This window comes from Corvus brachyrhynchos, unplaced genomic scaffold, assembly GCF_000691975.1.
Source record: "Corvus brachyrhynchos isolate BGI_N302 unplaced genomic scaffold, ASM69197v1 scaffold56, whole genome shotgun sequence".
In the NCBI taxonomy this organism is placed as follows: Eukaryota; Metazoa; Chordata; class Aves; order Passeriformes; family Corvidae; genus Corvus; species Corvus brachyrhynchos.
In genome coordinates, this window is record NW_008238664.1 from 2,315,914 (window position 1) to 2,337,544 (window position 21,631).

General features: G+C 43.9%; 1 protein-coding gene across 2 annotated transcripts in view; it reads right to left on the bottom strand.

The window, feature by feature from the left end:
* Positions 1-21,631, bottom strand: part of SYN3 (synapsin III) — a 190,346-nt gene that overhangs the window by 134,874 nt on the left and 33,841 nt on the right. For both annotated transcript variants that reach the window (XM_008636394.2, XM_017737803.1), the window contains 2 exons: positions 13,762-13,853; positions 1,682-1,838 (listed from right to left, as the gene is read on the bottom strand). In XM_008636394.2, coding sequence (XP_008634616.1) covers positions 1,682-1,838; positions 13,762-13,853 — 249 coding nt within the window. The remainder of the gene's footprint in view (positions 1-1,681; positions 1,839-13,761; positions 13,854-21,631) is intronic.

Sequence of the window (21,631 nt, forward strand, 5' to 3'; positions counted from 1 at the left end):
TGTGGAGGCTTTTTGTCTGGTCACCAGGGTCAATGCACTTGTGTCTAGGACCAGCTGTCAGAACCAATGTGAAGGTGTGGTACTGAGCCTGGAACTGGAAAATCAGATGGAAACTGAGGTCAAATGGACATTAACCACCTAGACAATGATGGCAAAGTGAGATTGTTTGAGGTTGCTCTCACCACTGTCATTGTTGCACTACAACATTTTTGGAAAAGACAGGATCTTGCTTTTGGTCTCAACAAACCCCACAAATGTTATAAAAAGGGGTGAAAACTGAAAAGACTCTGTTTATTACACTTGTACCATTTTAGTAAGAAATTACTTAAATCCAATACTGCCCAATCATGGAAATAAATGTCTGAGTCACTACAGACCTCATCTGAACTTGACCTACCAAGCAACACACTGAGGACCTCTAGGATAATTATTCCAAGGGAAAAAAACAACCATAAAACTCCACTTAATTAGGTGATGAGGAAGATACCATTTTCTATAAGCATTCCATCTTACTCCAAGCTAAATTTGTGCAATGAGTAAGGGAATTCCTGAAAATGCATCTAAAAGTTTTCCATGGGGTCATATTGCAAAGTCCCATCTCCTCACATCCATATAGTTGTAGTTTCCTGCTTTGAACCTAGAAGAATGCAGGGAAATTTCCATTCTGGAAGCATCAGTGATCAGAGAAGGCACTTTGGGACGAAACTGCTTGGAAAACCCACATGCCAACTCCAAAATGGTATCAGCATCTGACTTCCTCCTGCAGCTACTGCAGTGACCAGCCTTACTCTTGTGGCTCAAGGCCAACTTACCTCCCCAGCCCTCCTGCTTCTGCAGCTTCAGCTGCCTTGGAGCTGCTCAGAGAAATGGTCTGGGGAATTACTACACACTTTGATTTGGGGCTGAGAAAAGCCAATGATAATATTTTTCAAAGTTTTCTGAGATTCTCCTGTGAACTTGACAGAATTTAAAGAACAGGTGAAGGGAGCTTCCAGTGCAAAATATCAGAACACTGTCCTGTCCTCATCAGGAGCTGACTCAGCCTAGGTCTTTCCAAGGTGCAATGTTTCAGGTTCAATGAACCAACACTTCATGATAATGTTGTATTTCATTCTGGGACTTTGAAAAACTCTACATCTGTGGTGGTTTGACCCTAACTGGACTGATTTTCTCTACCTCCTCCCGGCCAGCGGTGCAGGAGGATTGGGAATGGTGGTTTTTGTCTGTTCATCACATGTTGTCTCTACTGATCCTTCCTCCTCAGGGGGAGGACTCCTCACACTCTTCCCCTGCTCCAGCGTGGGATCCCTCCCAGGGGAGACAGTCCTCCATGAACTTCTCCACTGTGGATCCTTCCCAAGGACAAGAAACCTAGGTACAAGAAACCTAGGTGTTGCTACCCTGCCAGCTGTTGGTGATCCCTTAGAGTCTGGGACAAGGGAAATGTCCTGCTCAGGGTGAAGAAATAACACCTTGATACCACTAGAGGCTGATAAAGAGGCTGGTAGTGCTGATAGGTTTTTCCCCCAAGAACTCCCACCTGGATTCCTAAGGTTGCTTAGATTTTAACCTAAAGAGACCAACTCCTTTGAAACAGCCTGGAAGGCAACCTTGGTGTTTTATCAGTAGCAGAGATCTCCTCTGCAGAGCTGACTTGCAGCAGAGCCGGATCATCACTTACCACCCAGGGCTTGCTGCAGAAGTTGTAGATGGAGTAGAGGGAGTTGACCGAGTGGATGCCGCCGTACTGGAGGCCGATGATGAGGCTGCGGAAGTCTTCTCCCAATGCCATGCTGTAGGCGTGCTGCCGGATCAGGACGAAATCTGGCTTGAAGGACCTGGAAGAGATGAGGAGAGTGATGTTTTAGTTTCAAATGCTCAGAAGCACTTCTAACCACTCCTCGTTTCTTTTCCATCCTTCCCCTTTCTTTTCACTAACACATGTTGCTCTTCTCTGGGCCTCTCATCATGTGTTGCTCGTGTTATAATGTAACAAACCCAACAAAACCCCCTAGTCATTAAAAAAGGAAAAATCCAATGTAGATGCAAGTGTGAGAGCATAGAAACAGGCCAAGCAGATTTTCTGCAGTTTCCATGTCACTCAGGCATGCACAGGAACAAGCCACAAGCAGAGCCAAGGGTCATAAATTCACTGGGGGGGGAATTCTCTTTTCTTTCTAAAAGCTTGGCCGTACTTGGCGAGCTCGTTGCAATGTGCAACGCAGATGAGGGAGCAAGTTTGTTTCCTGACGATTGAGCTCCATATTGAAGCAATGCCCAGTGGGTGGGAAGATCATAAGGGATTTCAGAAAGCTCTCGTACACATCCATACACTGACCCACATTCCCCCTTTAATCAGTTTACTACATAGGCAGCACATCCCAGGCTCTCACGGCTGTGAGTCAACAAGCAAAGGGCAGGCACGGTAATGTAATTAATCAAAGGAGCAGAGCCCCTCATATGCTGCTGTGACTCATGGCTTGGACTTCCAGAATATTATTTAGCAAGACTGGAGCTCGGACTCCTATGGTTCAACAGCAGCAGCCCTCAGCTAATGCACAGAAAAGTGAGGCCCTTTCTAGGTAAGCCAACAGGCAATGGATTATCTTTCAAGCAGCCAGATTTCATTCCTTGCTGACGCGCTGTCTTCGGAGCCATTCAAAAATATCTGGAAGCAGCAGCTGGAAAGAAATGGTTCCCAAAATGGGGCTCAGCAGTTCATTCTCTAAGGAAGGGGCTTTTCCACTGAAAGAGGGGATTATTTTATATGTTAGCAGAGGTTGCATCAAGGACACTGAAAAATTTCCATGCTGTATTAAAGATTTTCAGAGAAATGAGCTCTGTAACCAGGTCCCATTACCTCACTACCCTCGAACATTTTCCTTGCTAAGAGACTATAATTTCTGTCCTTTGGATGTATGAGCTGGAAATACTTTGGGTTTATAGCCCCTATTTATATTTCCATCATTCTGGAAGGGAAATGTGAGATGGTGACTCTGGGCCAGATTGTGGCAACAAACACTGTACACAAACCCCAGCACAGCTTTGTTGTTTTAAAGCTGTTCATTTTGTTTGTTGGCCTTGGACTTTTGTTATCGCCCGCTTGAGACATGATGAGGATCATGCTCAGCTTTTGTGATGAAAGAGGCCAAGCTTTAGAAATGTTGTGATTCCCTCCCATGGAGTTTTATTTTAACCTAGGCATGTTCCCTAATGTACTTGGCACCAAAGGTGGTGCTTTCCTCCAGCAGCGAGATGCAGAATGAGCATCATGAGGGCTGTGCTATCGCTGTGCAGCTGATTTATGGACCTCCCTGGTGTCAATGGGCATGAGGCAAGTGGTGACCCCCGCTGAGAAACAGCAAGTGAATACAAATCTTGGAAAGTTGGAGCTGCTCTGTTCTGCTGGACTTGCTGCGTAGAAAGTACCCTGCAGGTGGGCACAGGTCCTCAAGAAGGATTTACCAGCTACTTAGGACCAGGGCTTGATATCTGTGCTGAGTTACTGAACAGTTGTGGTGCCTGGAGAGGCAGGAGCTATGGGTGTGTCTCTCCTCATCCAGCTTTCTGAGCGTATGAAGAAAAAAATGGTCCTTGTTACAATCCCAGACTTGACTCATGGGACAGCACCTACTGGGGTTGCACAGTAATGGTTCAGATCATTCTCCAGGTGAAGCAGTGGTATTTTCCCCTTGAACATCTGCCCCAACACCCTGGATGGGGATGTGATGCTGTGGTGGGGAGGAAGGATGAAAATGAGCACAGCCAGCTTCAGGGGGAGGACACAGAGTGGCTGGGAAACTGCCTTCATTGGCTTTACTTCTGCCAGCCAAAAGCTCAGGGAAAAAGCTCTTGTCTTTTCAGATCCTGGCAGAGAAAGAGTTTCTCCACTTATATGATGGACACAAGGGCACAGAATTAATGTAGAAAAGCCTATTCTCAAACTCTGTGTTCTCTAGGAAGGCAGGGCACTCTCTCATGCAGCAGATGAGGAGTGAATCTCTAAAGTGAAGGTGGACACTGAATCCCTGTTTTGAGCCATGGAACAATGTGAATGTTCCCATGGATACAGAGAGCAAGGCAGTGGAGTGCCAGGCCTGGGACTAGCTGAGAATAAACATCAGCTGAAGAGCACCAGAGCCTGTAACAGAGAAATGGAGACCAGCAGCAAAAGGAATAACAATCAATAACATTTCTGTACAGAAAGCAGGTCCCCAGCCTGCTTTGTGGTAGAGAAGATGATGACAGCACATCCTGCTAGGAGGTTTCATGCCTTAAAGAGACTGCCTATTTCTTATTTCTGCATATAGGCATAACTCTGGCTTGCTTACAGTCCTTCAGCTTTTCTCACTGAAGCACAAAGAGATTCGAGGGCATGAAGAAAGAACACACAAGCATATATAATTTGTATCAGAAACCAGCAGCAAAAGGAATAACAATCAATAACATTTCTGTACAGAAAGCAGGTCCCCAGCCTGCTTTGTGGTAGAGAAGATGATGACAGCACATCCTGCTAGGAGGTTTCATGCCTTAAAGAGACTGCCTATTTCTTATTTCTGCATATAGGCATAACTCTGGCTTGCTTACAGTCCTTCAGCTTTTCTCACTGAAGCACAAAGAGATTCGAGGGCATGAAGAAAGAACACACAAGCATAGATTATTTGTATCAGAACGAGTGTGATCAACACATTAGATTGTCCCCCTGTACTGTGCACTGGTGAGGTCACACCTCAAATCCTGTGTTTAGTTTTGGCTCCCTCACTGAAAGTAAGACATTGAGGTGCTGGAGCGTGTTGTAGTGGCCTCCTCTCCCAGGTAACAAGGTGTAGGACAAGAGGGAATGGCCTCAGGTTGTGCCAGGGGAGGGTTAGTGGATATCAGGAAAAATTTCTTTATGGAAAAGAATCATCGAAAGAGGCTTCCCAGGGAAGTGGTTGAGTCACCGTCCCTTGAGTTGTTCAAAGGGGGTGTGGATATGGCACTTAGGGCTGTGATTTAGTGGTGAAAATGGCAATGCTCGTTAATGGTGGGACCAATGCTTTAGAGATCTTTCCTAACCAGTTCTATGATTGTCAAAATACCTCTTAACGACCCCTTCCACTGTGAATAACCATTTGCAGCCAAAGGGTGCTTTATACCCCAGCACCATGATGGGTGAGAGAGCTTTTTCCTGGTGTTGTTGGAGAAGGATGGGCTCTCCTGCTCTCTTTTTAGAAGACTGACAGTCTTAGAAGACACTTTGCTCTTCATGCCAATAGAAGAAGATCTTCCCAGGACACTGAAGACAACATCCTCACTTCAGGTTCTGGCTACCCTCCATTATTCAAGGAGACTTCATTCAGGTTTCAGATACTTCCCAGTGATCAAGATGTTTTGACTAAGTTCCCTTCCAAAGCCTTTCCTATCTGGCATGACACAGAGAAGAAGAGAAGTGCATAATTAAGCAACATGATACAGTAAGTTTTGCGTTACTTGCAGTTAACGAAGCCTTCAGGGAAGCTTCTGAGGCACAAGTCCAAGCCATAAGTGGCTGCAACTTTTGCTCAAGAAGTGCAAAATTCCTCCAAATATGCAGTGCCTCAGGTGTCTGACACCTAACAGGAAATGGCATTTACAAATAGGAACAAATTCTTTTTGTGCTTTGCTTGGGTGTTAATGGCATTGTTTTTACATTACTGAAAATTAATAGGGAATTGATGACATTTTCCCCTATCACGGTGTTAGATTTAACATTCTGTTTGATGTTTTAGCAAAGCGGAAAATTTGCCAAGAAAAAAAATGTCATTTCAGTCAAAACCTCGTCATATTTTCCAGAGAAAGAAATAAACCCTGCTGAAGTTATTCAAAGAAAGAACGAATGTGACTGCTTATATAAATAAGATAACACAGAGCTCGTTTTAGAGAAAAAAGAAAGCAACATAGAATAAAGAATAATCTCTCTTTAGTAGGCAGGAGGAGAGAAGCAGGGTTTTTTTTTGAACATTGTAGTAGAGAATGGCTGGGTAAAATACATGGGGGGTGTGGGAGATCAGTGCAGCAAAAGCAGCAGGAGCCAGGAGTCACAGTTGTAGCAGGAACAATACCACTGTAGGCAGATGAGGACACCATGGAAGATGCTCTGATTTGCTTCTCAGCCACAGATCAATGCTCAACTAACCATTGAATCATGTCCCATACTCTCTGAACTGTACTCTGGCAGTCTAAAAAGTCTGCCATATATTTTACTTCTAAACTGATCAACACTGACAAGGAAAAGCATGTGGACTCGGACAAAGCCTGAAAGTAGGAACAACCACACCTGCCAACATCAACTTGCCTTCTAAAGGCTTGTGATCCAAAGCTTTTACAGAAGGTGATCCAAATACTTTCCAACATCACAGAATAAAGTCATAGAGTAATTTAGGTTGGAGAGGATCTTTGGAAACCATCTGGCCCAACACCATGCTCATTGCAGGGCTAACTTTGAAGTGACATTAGGATGATTGCCATTCCCTGGAAGAAGCCTTAGTAAAAACCCACATGGAAAGGAGACAAACTATGGCAGAACTGATAAAAAAAGAAAGCTGATCAAGACTGAAGCAATGTACACAGTTTTTAAATCATTCGTGTATTTAATCCTGGATTAACTAATTATTGAATGTTCTAGGCCCTGGCATCTCATTCCTTTTTGGAAAGAATTACTGTAAATGCAAAAAAGGGTCAGGCAATAGTTTAGTATCTGAGATGCTCCCCACCCTGGTCTGCTTGGAGTGACTTTTGCTTTCTGGCAGCTGTCTGCATGCCAAGTGTTTTCCCAATAACTGTCAGCATCCTGCCTGCACGTCGGCTGGGCGCCAGCTGCCAGGGAGGTGAAGGGGGACATTATTCATCTGGGACATCAGCAAACCCTGCAGGGAGAGGCAGGCCTCCAAGCAGCTGTTTAGCAGCAGGAGCTGAGGTGGAAGTAACTGAGAATAAATACATAAATAATCACACCCCACTGTCTCTTCTCTTTTGTACTTCCTGCTCCAAAAAAAAAAAAAAAAGAGGACAGGGACAGACAGGTGAAGAGGGGGGAGATACTAGTGAAAAACAATGTTAGATCATCCCCCATATGGGAATAATTTCTCAGTTTATAAATGTTTACTAGAGGTGTTAAATTGCTTCATATGTAACTGCAGCTTGCCAGGGTGTACCCTGTTAGACGTCTCGCCCCAGCTCATTGTCTCTGCAGGGTATTTCAGTGAGGAAAGTGGTCATTTGGCACATTGGTCTCTTGCCTAAACTGAATTTTCAAAAGCTTACAGGCTGTTACACACACTTCTCCATTACATTTATGGATTGCCATGCCATCAAATAGAAAAAATATTGCCCAAATGTTTCTTAGTGTTAAATACATAGCACATATTGTACTCCACCATGTGGCACTTTCTGTGAAACTTGGGAGAACCATGAGCTCAACATATTTTTCCATCTGGCTGCTAGAACCATAAACTTTCCCAATCAGTTTCTGCCATTTTTTTTCTCCTATCTGCAACTTCACAGAAAATTGCAGAAATTTTGTTTGGAATTAGCAAAACAACCAACCAACCAACAAAAACTACATCCCAACCCCACCCCCCAAACAACAATAACTAGAAAAAGACATCCAAAAAAAGACCCTAATTAGGTCAAGAGTTAAATTTAAAAAGACAGGGATTAGACAGAGGCTGCAGTTTGTCTTTGGCACAACCCTCCTGGAACATGAGAAGCTGGAAAGTGACCAAGTGACCTACTGCCTACCAATACTTCCTACATCAGTGTCCAGGAACAGTGGCTACTCCCATGGTCTTCCTGGACATTGTCTCTGTAGAAGAACTGCAAGAAACCACCAACTCTTGTGAACAAATAGTCCTGTGGAGACAAGAAAACGTCCTTCTAGCGACGTGCAACTGCTGTGTGGTGAGAAAGCATGGCCTCTGTAGGATAGTAAACCTCCATGCCCCTTTCAGGCAGCTGCTTGCTAATGGACCTTTGGGGTGAGTGAACCTACTGGGATGGGAAAAGATGCAGTGGGCAGAGGACAGTGTCCTCACTTTAAAGAATCTTGCATCCTGGAGCAGGCACATATTTTTTAGTCAGACAACATGTCTCCTGGAGTCTGCAAGCTCTGAATAGCAGGGAAACACCTGTGGGCTGGCCAGCTTCTTCTCTGCTTCTCTTGTGTGAAAGGATTTGCTTCCTCATGCTGCGACTGTACTGCAGCTTGCAGTGTAAAAATATGCTTCAGGAAAAAAGCACTTTCAGGGATTTTTGGGATGGTGATTCAACAGGTTGCTGTCCTGTTGTCACCAGAGCATTGTAGAAGCACTGAATCAGCTGGAAGCAACGGGAATGTCAGTGTTACAGGAATGGATGGGCTTGTGTGGACAAACTGGAGAATTCACTGACCCCAGCATGGCTGTGAGTAGCAAGGGCACATCACCCAGGGTGAGCAGGGGGAGACACACACCTTACACAGACAGGCCAAATTCAGGCAAGGCCTGTAGGACCAAACATCATTCCACAGCAAAGATCCTTCCTCACAGCTAGGCTTTGTCCTTGGTGCTGCTCCTCTTTGCTGTCATTTTGGACACTCCTCTACACTTGCCAGGGCCATTTCTCCACACAGGGTCCTCCCCACTTCAGACCCTGGGCATCTCCTGGTCCATCAGCTGTTGTCTGTCCTGTGGGGTTTCATGAACCTGCACACCACATTGTAAGTGCTATGGCCACCACTCTGACAGGTCCCATGCAAACAGGAGAATGTGCTTTCCCTCCTGGATGATCGGCCCCAGTGGCAAAAGAGACCTCTCTACAGGGAGACAGGAGATGAGAGCAGTCTGGTGCATGATTAATTTATATCCTTAAAGGTCTGAAATGCTCCCAAAGACACTAGTATTCCCCAGATAAAAGAGCTGTCCAGATTTTCAACATATCCCCACCTTATTCCCATATCTACTGGAATTAATAGCTGAAGTCTTGTGAAATCCAAAAGTCAAGCAGAGGACTGAATTTAATCTAATACAGAACCTGGGATCATAGTTTGGGAGTCGAAATGTTGCTGTCAGAAGCAGATACAGCCCAAATTTTCATTTCTACTTAAACACTTTTATAATATCCTGAAAGCATAAATGCACCTCAAAGTGGGTGCAGTGCCAACACTGACAGCCTCTTTACACTGCCAAAATATTGACAGGAAGGGCCCTTCAGAGAAATGTGAAAATAAAAATCCCATTCCTCACACCTAACCCCAGTAAAAGTGACACAGTCCAAGAGCTTTCTAGAGTAAATTAGACTGCAGATGGTTCACTGTATCCTTCTGTTTGTGTGTGTAGACCTGTCCAGAGGGAAGTTGTGTGTGCACTGGGAGGAGGATGAAGAATCCACCCAAGTGTTTTAAAAGTAGGCATAAACCCACACTTGTTTTTACACACTCTTTAGCACTCCAGCTACTGCACCCACCTTTTCCCTGCTGTAAGAGCTGCTGTCTAAGCTGGTGAGGGATCCTTTGAGATGAATAAACACTACCTCCTGCTTCCCATATTTAACTCTTCAGTGGAGAAGGTCTGCTGCCAATTTTTTCCAAATAAGTGCTGGGGTAATAAGGACCAATGTGTGGGACATCCCCCACCCCACCAGCCCTGGCTGAGCCCAACACTGCTCCTGGTGCCCAGCTCATCCCACTGGTGTCCTCAGTCAGGGCAAGGGTCACAGGGCGCAAACACAGGAAAGTGCTTGCTAGAGACTGCACAAGGCACTTCATGGCCAGCTCTCTGTCTGAAGGAAATGTGCTGAACAGGCTGACGGAGCCTTCACAAACCATGGTAAAACTGGCACAGAAAACACAGATGCAGTTTTTTACATTTGTTAGATGATAGCCTCTGTCTCCAGTAGCACATTTTGCTGACACTACCTCAAATTCTCCACCCCCTCCTACAGATGTGCAGAACTTAGTAGCTAAAAAAGAGAAGTTGGAGACCCAGAACACTGTTACTGTAAAATTAAATTCTTGGAGCCATGCTTGTTTTAAAAATCAGGCAAGCAAAGTAATGCCTGGCTTCAATAAGATTGTTTGGTAACTTAATTGTGGCTACTTACTTCAAGATACACAGGCTAGGAGTCATGTATATGTCCATGTCTTTGCTTTCTGTAATTGCCAATAATATTTCTAAAGCATCTTTTTTTTTTTTAAATTTTCCTGATGCAAGTGGTAAATGGAAGGCTTTAAGGACTGTTATACCTTCTTCTTAGGGAATTTAAGAATTCTTAGGTAAAAGAACCACAATTTTTTCCCAGGGCAGTTCAAATCAGTTGACATGGGGTCTGAAAAAATGCCTTAACTCCAAGGTGTCAGGAGGGATTACGCAAACAGCAGAAAAAGGCTTTGGTTTAAACTTTGCTTTACATGTGCGATACGGTATTTACAGCTTAAAGACAGAACTAGGAGACCTGCTCCAAAATGACAAAATTTTATAGGCTAATAAATTGTTAGATAGCTTATCAGTAAATGTAATGTCAAATTGGAGAGGACAGCCCAGTGGTTGCTGAATATGAATATTAGTTGTTGCTCTTAAGAAATTTATTATTTTGGTGATTTCAATCTACTTGTCTGTAGTATTTTCACTGTCTTTCCACTAAACTGCTACATTCTATTGCTCTCCCTTTGAAGAGGAATGTGAAGCAGGCAGGGCTCCTGCAGGGGGGCATCCCAAATGTGCTTGTTAGCAAGATGATGTTGTATTTACCTTCCTATAAATTGTCAGTGGGATTTCCATGACTCTGGGTATTAAAAAAACAAGATGAATATTATATTTCACCATCTAGAAGCATTCCAATTTTGGAATGAATATTTTGCTTAATAATTAACAGAGGCCTAATAAGTGATGGAAAAAAAATGACAGCAGCAGCAGTGTTGGTGCACACGTGAGTTGAAGGGGTCTCCCTGTGGCTGGGCACTCTGAAGTGTGTCTGTGCCCAGGCAGGACATGGCTGTGAGTGGGATAGTGGGACTTGAAGGGAGTGGGAAGCAGCTGCATCCATGTGGATGGCTTGAGGTGCCTCTGCACAGCTCAGTTCCACAATTCGCTTTCTAAAGTGAAGAAGAGTTTTAATTTCTATACCTTCTAGAGTATTGCTAGGAGTGGCTGTGGAAGTTGGGTCACCTGAGTTCTTAAACTCACTGAGCTGGGCACAACAGGGGCACATCAGCACAGGCTGCAAACAAATATTTGCTGCTTGCAAGGACTATGGCATGTAGCATATGCTATATAAATTGCGTATCCAGACAAGTGTGTATTTACCAAATCCACTTCCCACAAGGCAAATGTGTCCTTAAACATGCAGATATGAAAACAAAAAACCCTGAGCTAATGACATTCAAAACCCCACGTATTTCATATATAAATATCCATGCAAAAATGCTAGCTGGAATACCTGTGTATTCACTGTGAGCAGAAACATGAACACCATGCCCCAGACAGTTTTGTGAAATAAATTTTGTCTTCAGTTTCAGTTTAATAGCTCAAGATCTTTCTGCCAGATGTATGAATGGCTTTGGGAGGAAAGACACAGGAAGGAAAATGAAGATGTGATCAACCTAGGAAATGGTTCTTGGGAAACCTTCCAGCATCATGAGCAAGCAAACACAAGAGTGCATTAGCACAGCACACTGTCTGATGAACGCTCCAGCGGCTGGTTCATGGGACACAATGCTTTGTTTCACTCAGAAACAGACATTTGTGGCACAGGAGAAAGCAAATGCATGTAACAGACACAACTTTAAAGGTTTTTAGCAGAGGCTCGTGACATTTTACCAAAGAACAAATGCCTTGTGGATGTACTAAGAGAGATGTCAGGACCTGAAATGAATTGATGGACCACAGTCATAGCTAATTGACAGTGACATGTTTTGCTTTGCACTGTTTGGACTGGAAATGACATCTTGAGAAATTAAACTGAGGCCACCATGCTCAAAATCACAGTTTTTCAGCTGTTCTAAGAATCCCTTTCAAGAATAGCACTGCATGCTACATTATGTGTCCCTATCTCTAATTTTGAACTAGTTGCAAACAGACAAAAGCATTGATTAAATGTGTCAAGAGTATTAAACTCAAAGATGCTGAATACACCAAATAGTGCAAAGGAATTGTACACAGAGAAGCAGGGCAGCTAGAAAAATTAATTTGGAACAGCAGTAGGATTTCAACACAAACAAAGAAAAGCTATTGTATCAAAGATGAAATGTAGAGTTGTAACAACAGGAGCTCATAAAGATGAAGGCTTGGGAATAATGGGGTGGAAGGTAATATTGGTGCTGTGTAAACAGAGGCATCATACACACATGTGACAATGTACACTACTCTTCACATAGAACTTGTAAAAATGCATCTCACATTAGCTCCAGATTACTGGCACTCTGGTGCTTGAAAGAGGGGGAGCAATGCTTCTGGAAAGTGAATTGGATGTGTGATTGGAGAAGCATTGCTCGGGAAAAGGCTGCTTGCAATGACTGCAATTACAAAGTAATGCTAGTCGGACAGAAATCCCCACCAAGCAGAGACGGGTATTACCTCTGAGATATACCACAGGGCAAAGCCAGAGCACTGGGAGTCTCTCACAAAAAAAGAAGTGGTATTTCAGGAGCAAATCAGGCTGCAAGCATCAGGATCACAGAATCATAGAATAGTTTGTATTGGAAGGGACCTTAAAGGTCATCTAGTTCCAACCCCCTTGTCATGAGCAGGGACACCTCACAATAGACCAGGTTGTTCAAAGCACCATCTAGTGCTGAACACAGCCAAGGATGGGGCATCCACACCTTCTCTGGGCAACCTGTTCCCATGCCTCACCACCCTCACAATAAAGGAAAAAAATCTACCCTCATTCAGTTTAAAGCCATTCCCCCTTGTCCTATCACTACATGCCCTTGCAAAACTCTGTTGTAGTTCCCTTTAGGTACTTGAAGGTCCTGTAAGGTCTCCCTGGAACCTTCTCATCTCTAGGCTGAACGATGCTAACTCTCTCAGCCTATCTTCACAGGAGAGGTGCTTCAACCCCCTGACGATTATCATGGCCCCCCTTTGGACTCGCTCTAACAGGTCCATGTCCTTCTTATACTGGGTGCCCCAGAGCTGGCTGCAGCACTGCAGGTGGGGTCTCACCAGAGTGGAGCAGAGGGGCAGAATGCCCTCCCTTGCCCTGCTGGCCACACTGCTTTGGATGCAACCCAGGACGTGGTTGGCTTTCAGGGCTGTGAGAGCATACTGCTGGCTTATGTCAAGCCTCTCATCCCCCCAACACCACCAAGTCCTTCTTCTCAGGGCTGCTCTTGGTCTGGTCATCTGGGCTTAGTGGCTATTGCGAGGGTAGTCCAATGGGATCAGGGTCTAAGTCAGGCAGGCTAGTGAATTAGAGCCACTGTTTAAAATGAAGGTGAGTTGACAGAGAAGCAAGAAAAACCAAGGGAGAAGATCTGTTATCCCTTTTATTGGGAGTCTGGAGGCTAAAAAGAACCTGAGAAGGAGGCATTTGCTGTTGCATGAAGGGTCTAGACTGGAAACAACGACTGCACGGCATAATGTGCACCTGAGACCTGATACAAACCCACCAGTCAGGCCAGTCTTTTCACCACTTCCAAGAATCCTTGGAGCCAACAGGACTACGCTGCCCTGACTCAGATACTTGTCACCCCCTGAGGCCAACCTGCTTGCCCCAGTATTGATCCAGACAGCCCAGTTTTCAAGACCAACTGGTGCTCCTCACCTGACCACCTTGGTGCCGTTCCTCATGACCTGCATGTCCACCATGCAGCCACCCATGACGTAAGCAGCCAGGTTCAACTCGGAGAACTCAGCCTGGAGTGGAGCAAAAGGACAAAGTGTTACTCAGGGGCGGCAGAGACACAAACACATGAACACAGACGCAGAGTTTTCTTTGTCTGGAATGTGCCTTTCCTTCTTTTTTCAATATTTTTTTCCTTTCTGTGAGGCAACTGGAGATCCAATTATAGCTGGTTTGCCCTGAGAGACTGCAGAAGTATTTATGGCTCCCACACTTGAGGTGTAAAAGTATACATGATTAGGCTTATTGCAGTAATGAGTACTGAAGGAATTAAGAATGAGCAAGCTGAAAAATGCACACAGGAAAGAATAATAATAATATTAATAAAAAGAGGTAAGGTCATTTGAATTCAAATTCCAAGTTTCCACTTGGAGACATCAATTTAGAATTATTTCTGAGTTGGCTGCTGTGCCACTGGCTAGCTATAAATCTAATACAAAAGATTTAAACCTTTTTAAACCTCATTATGTTGCAGGAAGGTGATAAGCAGAGGTCACCTGATGTGATTTGCTTATTAAGATTTTTACTATTAAAGAGTTAGCAAAGCTGGGCAGGCTATAAACAGAGCTGCTCAATCATTAAAACACTTTGTATTTTAAAAGAGGCACGACTTACAGGGCTGGAAAGGTGGGCAAGGGATATTTCAGCCGTGGGGAGCAAAAGGCACAGGGGTGATTGTGACTGCAGAAGTTGTCAGTGAAGGTCAGGACACAAATCAGAGTGACTGGCTGGGTGAGAGATGTGATAATCCTGACTGGAGAGCTAGCAAGGCTTGGTGGTCTCACGCCACTCTCAGTAGGAGGATGGCAGGATTACCTGATCAGTTAGTCTTGTGCTTCAAATCCTAACTCTGGTCTTGATGAGCAAATGAGTAAACCTTGAACTAGAATATCCTAGTGCCATGCAGATCCTCCCTTTCTAACATGATGCAGATTCAAAATCTGATATTAAATTAGTGCCTGTGATATAAATATAAATATAAACAAACAGGTTTAATTTGTTGAGGCAGAAAATATAGTCTTCTCCCTTTGAGCAGTTTTTTTGCCCTTCCTTTTTCAGGCATTTTTTCTGACTTAGTATGATGAGGACTGGGCAGAAGTAAAATCATCTTCTAACCAGTAGCTATCTATTACCAAAACACTCAGATGGTGCTGCTAACACTTATGATTTTATTGAGATCCTTGTACTGTTTAATGTTCTTCTGCTACTTCTATTACCTGGAACCAAAAGATAGTGCCAGGAACAACTTTTATACATTAAAAAAAGGCAAAAAAAGGCAGGGGAAAAAATAAAAAAAGCATGTTTTGTCCTCATGAACTCATGGAAAAAACTTGCCAATGGAGAACTAGTGCACCTGTAAAGGCTCAAAGGCCAGATGACAAATGAAAAAATAATTTCCAACTTTCTTCTTTTAAAATCCATGTAATTTTAAAGCAATGGCTGCGGACTGGTGACCCGATGATGTAATGAGATTTCATGTCTGTGGCCCTGCGTAAACTTTTTAAAGCAACACCCTTACACGATCTTACATCATTGTAACTCCTAATTACAATGAAAAGAGGGGGAAAATTCCTGTTGCCAAGAAATAAATGCTACTTCAAACACAAACACATACACACACAGACACACTCAAAGGGAGGGATTGGCAGTGGTTCAGGTGACTGCCTGGGTTTTACTCATGAGAGATTGCGCTGTGTTGCCTTGGCCACAGCCACGCTTCTTCAGTGACCCTATCAGATCAGAGATAAGAGAACATGTACCCCTAAAAGGCACCTGCCTTTTATACATTCAAAAAATCTCAGGAGATCTAGGGAGAGGGGAGTCCACCTTGGACAAATTCAATAAGATCAGATGCTTTGGGCACCATCAGTGATCTCCCCACTGGGTCAAGGCACGCTTGCTAGTTTACACGTTAGCTCCAGAGGTTGTGTGGATCGGGGAGATGAAAGGATGTTTTTCCCACCTCTGTGTCTCCATATGCCTCAGAGATGTCCTGCTCTGAAAGCAGAGTGCTGTAGAGCTGGACCTCCAGCTTCTGCTGCTGAGGAATGCACTATCTGATGTGAACACCAGCGCAAGAAAGGGAAGTTTTAGGTCTGTGTTTTCATGATTTTTATGCTTTTCTACCATAATTTTTTTTCCATAATGGTTTGTAGTAAAGAGCTTAACACTCCTCTTTGCTGGGGGTGAAAACGGACAATCTTCATTCGATGAGGGGCACTTACAGTCTAACTAAGTTGGTGTGACAGGCGTTTCCCTGAAGAAGTCAGGCCAAACAAAGCTGTGCTCAGACACCTGACCTGAAAACAGGCCTGAGAACCCCCCGAGCTGGTGAGTACTTCATGCCAAACTGCCAGGACCAATTTCAGGCCCTGCTAATGTCAAGAGCCAGAAGAAAAGGAGAAATCCCCTTTGGCAACCATTGTCCAGGGAACCCTGGCAAGGAGAGAGAAGTGTAGAGAGGGTCTGGGGGATTCAGCTATCTCACCCCCAAAACACCCAGATCTACAATCAGAGCTGAGGGACAATCCTGACCTTTTCCTGGCATTCACTTCTGCTTTAACAGACAAAGTTAAGGAATGCTGCTGCTTTCATGTAGCTGCTTTGTCCCATCCAACAGGCTGCTGCTAGCTGGCGTTTGGAAGAAGGCTAAAACCTTCAGTCAGCAGAAATTGTTTCCTGTTGATTTTCCAGTGCTCCCTGTATTTTTAACTTTGTGGGTTTTGTAGCCTGATGACTTCCCTTGGCTGGGATTTCAACTCTGAGATCATCTCCAGGCTGAGTTTACCTTGCAGACAAAGAGGTTTTTGAAAGCAGCCCATGCAGATACAGTGACAGGTAACTATGCATAAAACAGGAGAGCCCAGCTCCCCGTGGCCTTGCAGAGTCATTTGCATTAGGAATCATGGAACAGAAGAAGGCACTGCATTAGCCTGGCGGTGTTTTATACTCGCTTTGAAACAGTGCCAGTGGCTGCAAAAACATTCAGGGCAAGAGCAAACCATGTGTGACAAATGTGACACAATCTGTCTTGAAGTATAATGTAACACAGACTGTGGGAGTAGAAATATTTCATACCTCTGTGAGGCTCAGATATGAGATGATGCCCACAGCTACTTTGATCATAGTTTTGTCAAAAATGCCTACTTCAGGTATTAAGAATCAGAGAACTCTCCAGATCATTTGGACTAAGCCTTAAGGTGGTCTCAGTTTCCATCAGTGTTCTCTGTGTGCTGGAGATCTTTTTGGTGAGCTATTTTAGAGTGTCTGTTTCTGTTTCGTGATATTAAAACAAGGATGATTTTGCCATTTTATATCATGAAATGGTAGAAATGCCTGGCTTGGTAGCTATGCCTGTTAGTGATTCAAGGGAAGCACATGTTCAAGGTGTATTTTAAGCATTCTTCATAGAATAACAGAAAGTTGTGTTGGAAGGACTTCAAGACATCACACAGTCTTTCTCTCTTTTCTAAGGCATTACCATCTCTGCCTCTGCCGTTGTGTGCAGATACTACATAACCTCTTCTGTCTTCCATAGATGAGGAACCTCCTCAGGCAGTCTGTACCTTAATAACCACAGAAAATTTTCCCAATGCCCAACCTAAATCTCTCCCTTTACCTTTTAAGACAGCAATTATTTTGTGTCCATTATGTCTTCCTGCAGAACCCGAAGGCTTATTCCTGAAAGACTCGCACATCCTTCTTCCATTTTTTTTTTCCTAGACAAAACTAGCCCCATTCTTGTAAGATTTTCTCGTAGATGACATTTTTCAGTGAATTGATCAGAGTTGTTGCTGTCACCAGGATTCTCTCTGGAAAGCCCACAACTCCCTTCATTTGCAATACTGCCAACCATATGTTTGAGTATGGATTTGTCATACATGCAGCAGTGTGACTGCTTTCTAGCTCACATTCTGGCTGAGATCCACTGTAATCCTTGTGTTGCTTTGTCTAGGCTGCTGACTAGCCTGGTCCGTGCCATGGCTTAGGCACTTGGGCTGAGGAGTTGCTACTGTATAATCAAATCACATGCATTCCTCAGTGGATTTCATGCCTTATTTTTTGGTGGATCTTCCAATATGTACAAGGAAGAGCCCAGATCAGGCTGCATTCCTAAAGCAGCACATTTCACTCCAACCATTGCAAGCATCTCAAGGGGAAAGTAAGCAATCCCTAAATCCTGCACAGGCAGAATGGTGGGCAGATAGTATGGGTGCCAGTGGGATGAGGGTTGGGGCTATGCATGCTTGGTGCACAATCATGCAGCACTGGAGATTACACATCCTGATTCCCCATGTCTCTTCCTGAGACATTTTTCCTTGGGGAGGCACCCTGCTCCCCACCTGCCCCCAGTACCAGGATTGATCTCTGGGAGAAAAGAATGGAGAGAGTCCATCTGTGATGGGAATGCTGCTTTGTGGCTTCAACAGCAGCTTCCACAAGTGCTCTTCACAAGTCCTGAAGCTAGGATGCATTCTCCCAGAGACAATGCTGGTGCTGAAGGTCCAGATGCCTTCCCCTGCGTGAACACCTTTTGGTGCATCAGCTCTGGTGGCATTCAGAATTGTCTCTTGAATTTTCATTTCAGAAGTTATGTGACTGTCTGAAAATCTGAGGTTTAGAAAAAGCGCATTTCTAAATATTTTGATCCCAGGAAATGGCTCAAAACCATAAACTCTGTAAACCTCCAAAAGCCAATGAAAATTAAAAAAAAAAAAAAAGAAGAGAGTATTTTTTTTAATTTAAGAAAATAATGACTTTAGAGTCATTCTTGCTAGTTCTCCAGGTCCCTTTATTCATGGTTTCTGAATGCTTGCATGTGGCAAAGCTAGGAGAACTGCTGTTGCTGTTATTGAACTGCTTTCTGGCATTCAGTTGGAAAAAAACCCAAGCCCTAAACATATAATGAACAAAAATTATACAGTTGTTTGACAAGAGGCTAATTTTCCTTTCATCACACACAGACCTGTCAGACTACCTTTTGAAAGGACCATTTTACGCCACACATGAAAATACCTCTTTAGGGCGGGAAATACAAAGGAGCTGGAATTCATGATTTGTATTACAATTATCTTCTGTGACTGCCAAGTACAACTTTTTTCCTGACAATGCTGCCAATGGAGTCGTAATCTATACCACAAGACTTTTCCAGAAGCATGTACATAGGAGTTCACTGAATATTTTGATCCCAGGAAATGGCTCAAAACCATAAACTCTGTAAACCTCCAAAAGCCAATGAAAATTAAAAAAAAAAAAAAGAAGAGAGTATTTTTTTTAATTTAAGAAAATAATGACTTTAGAGTCATTCTTGCTAGTTCTCCAGGTCCCTTTATTCATGGTTTCTGAATGCTTGCATGTGGCAAAGCTAGGAGAACTGCTGTTGCTGTTATTGAACTGCTTTCTGGCATTCAGTTGGAAAAAAACCCAAGCCCTAAACATATAATGAACAAAAATTATACAGCTGTTTGACAAGAGGCTAATTTTCCTTTCATCACACACAGACCTGTCAGACTACCTTTTGAAAGGACCATTTTACGCCACACATGAAAATACCTCTTTAGGGCGGGAAATACAAAGGAGCTGGAATTCATGATTTGTATTACAATTATCTTCTGTGACTGCCAAGTACAACTTTTTTCCTGACAATGCTGCCAATGGAGTCGTAATCTATACCACAAGACTTTTCCAGAAGCATGTACATAGGAGTTCACTGAATAATCATTCCCTGAAAATAAACTGAACAGTGGGAACAAGTGAATGAGCTGTGCAAGAAGAATGTGTGTCAGACGGACAGACGGACCCACCTCATCACAGCAGGAAATGGTGGGAAGGAGACGGGTGAACAAACAGGAATAAAAGTGTAGATGGACCTTCTGGCCTCGTGGCTCCCCTGTCACACTTTTCACCCCACTCCACCATCATTAGCCAGTGTCAGGAAAGATGTCTCTGAACATATTCAAATTCCTTTGGGAAATACCTGCAGGAAAGGTACCCTGAAGGTGGTGGACTCTCTCTAAGAGGTGCTGCTTGCTCATGTCTGCTGTGTCTCCCACTGGGCCATGCAGGGCACAGGGCTGGAACAGCCCATTAGAGCCATACGGTCTAACCTCTCACTATGCCTGGCACCATGTCATGAAACCGTTTCTTGCACCAGGGTATTTACTAAAAGCACTGATGTCTCCTTTATCCTCTGTTATGGCAGCATAAACAAACTCAACTCTGTCAGTCTCCTCTCATAAGCCAGGTCTCCATGGCCATCCCAATGCCCCTGCTCTGCACACCTCCTGCTTTGTGGACATCACTCTCCCAGACAGGTGTCAAGTGTCCCACTCATCTGCCCCCCACCGTCAGTGTCACCTACTATCCTGTCTGATGGGTCTGTGGTTGTCCAGGTCTCAGCCCCATCTCTGTTGCCCTCTTCTGCTCGTCTGTGGCTGTGCTGGGGATGCATGGCCACAAGGCATTCACCTTGGGCTTGGGGCATGTCTAATGCCCAAGAAGACCCCCACATGAGGTATGTTATGATCTGTATGGGAAACCCCAGGAATCCTTAGAGCACACAAGATGGGACAGCGCAGAGAGGGTGGGAAAAGAGGTGCTGAATTAGTTTCTCTCTAATGAAGGAAACGATTTGACAGAGCATAAGGCCTATAGTGTAATTCTTCCTCTTCCTCAGTGTACTGTGGTTCCTAATGCCTCCTGTCCTCTGGCCAATGAAGAACTGAGGAGATAGAAGAAAAATTCTTTTTGTGAGAGACTAAAAGCAATGTGGTCCACTCCTGTGGCATGTTAAGATTATTCTTTAAGTTCACCTTAGCCTTCGAGCCATTTATTCAAACTTCTGCTTTTCATTTTGGAAAGAACTTTTTTAGTATTTGTATTTCTAGAGGAAAGAACTGGAGATGCATACACTGCAGTTCTGAAAGCTAGACATCGCCAGGCAAGTAAAAGCAGCAACGTGGATCAAAATCTAAGCAGCTTATTTTTAGCATAAAATAGAGATAGTATTTTTAGACTCAGCTGTTCCTTAAAGCTTAGGGCTTTACCCACACTGAGTAAAACTTAAACCATCAGGGTTTTAACGGGAATAGGTCAAATAGATTTTCACTTTTGGATCAGTGTTTCCATTAGTCTCACGAAAGACAATCATTGCTATAGAAGTGGAAAAATATGCAAATAACCAAAACTTAATCCAAACTGTTGCCAAAGAAAAAGGGGCCATGGCTCAGGAGAACACTTGGACTGGCTTTACACCACCAAAGCCTTTCACCTCTCTCCTTGCATCCAGCAGAAAGAAGGCAATAGCACTGCCTGCCTGGTTTCACTAAATGGTGGACAATAATAAATCCTGCAGCCTTTAAAGCACATTAATAAATACGGTTTCAGTGTTACACTGAAGATTAGAAGAGAAGAAACAAAGGTGGAAACAAAGTCAGACTTCACTTTCATTTTAATGGACGACAGGAGAGTGGTGTACCTGCCACAGTGTCCCTGCCAGCCCTCTCCTTATCCAGCACCTTAGCAGGTGCTGCCCACAGTAACCCCTATCTCTTCCTGGGGGTAATGGATGTGAAGAACAAGGGCCTGGGGTTGTTATCGAGGTCATGCAATTCATTCAGTGCTAAAGAACCAGAAAACCTTATTTGAGAGTCCATAAAACCTATTTTCCTACAGGCTGAGACTTGCAGAAGCAGCTCCCTGAGCAGCAGGATGGCATTTAACAGTCTCTTCTCTGTGTATTACCCAGTGTCTAAAATGAACTGAATTCACCTCTTGCAGAAACTTAGCATCT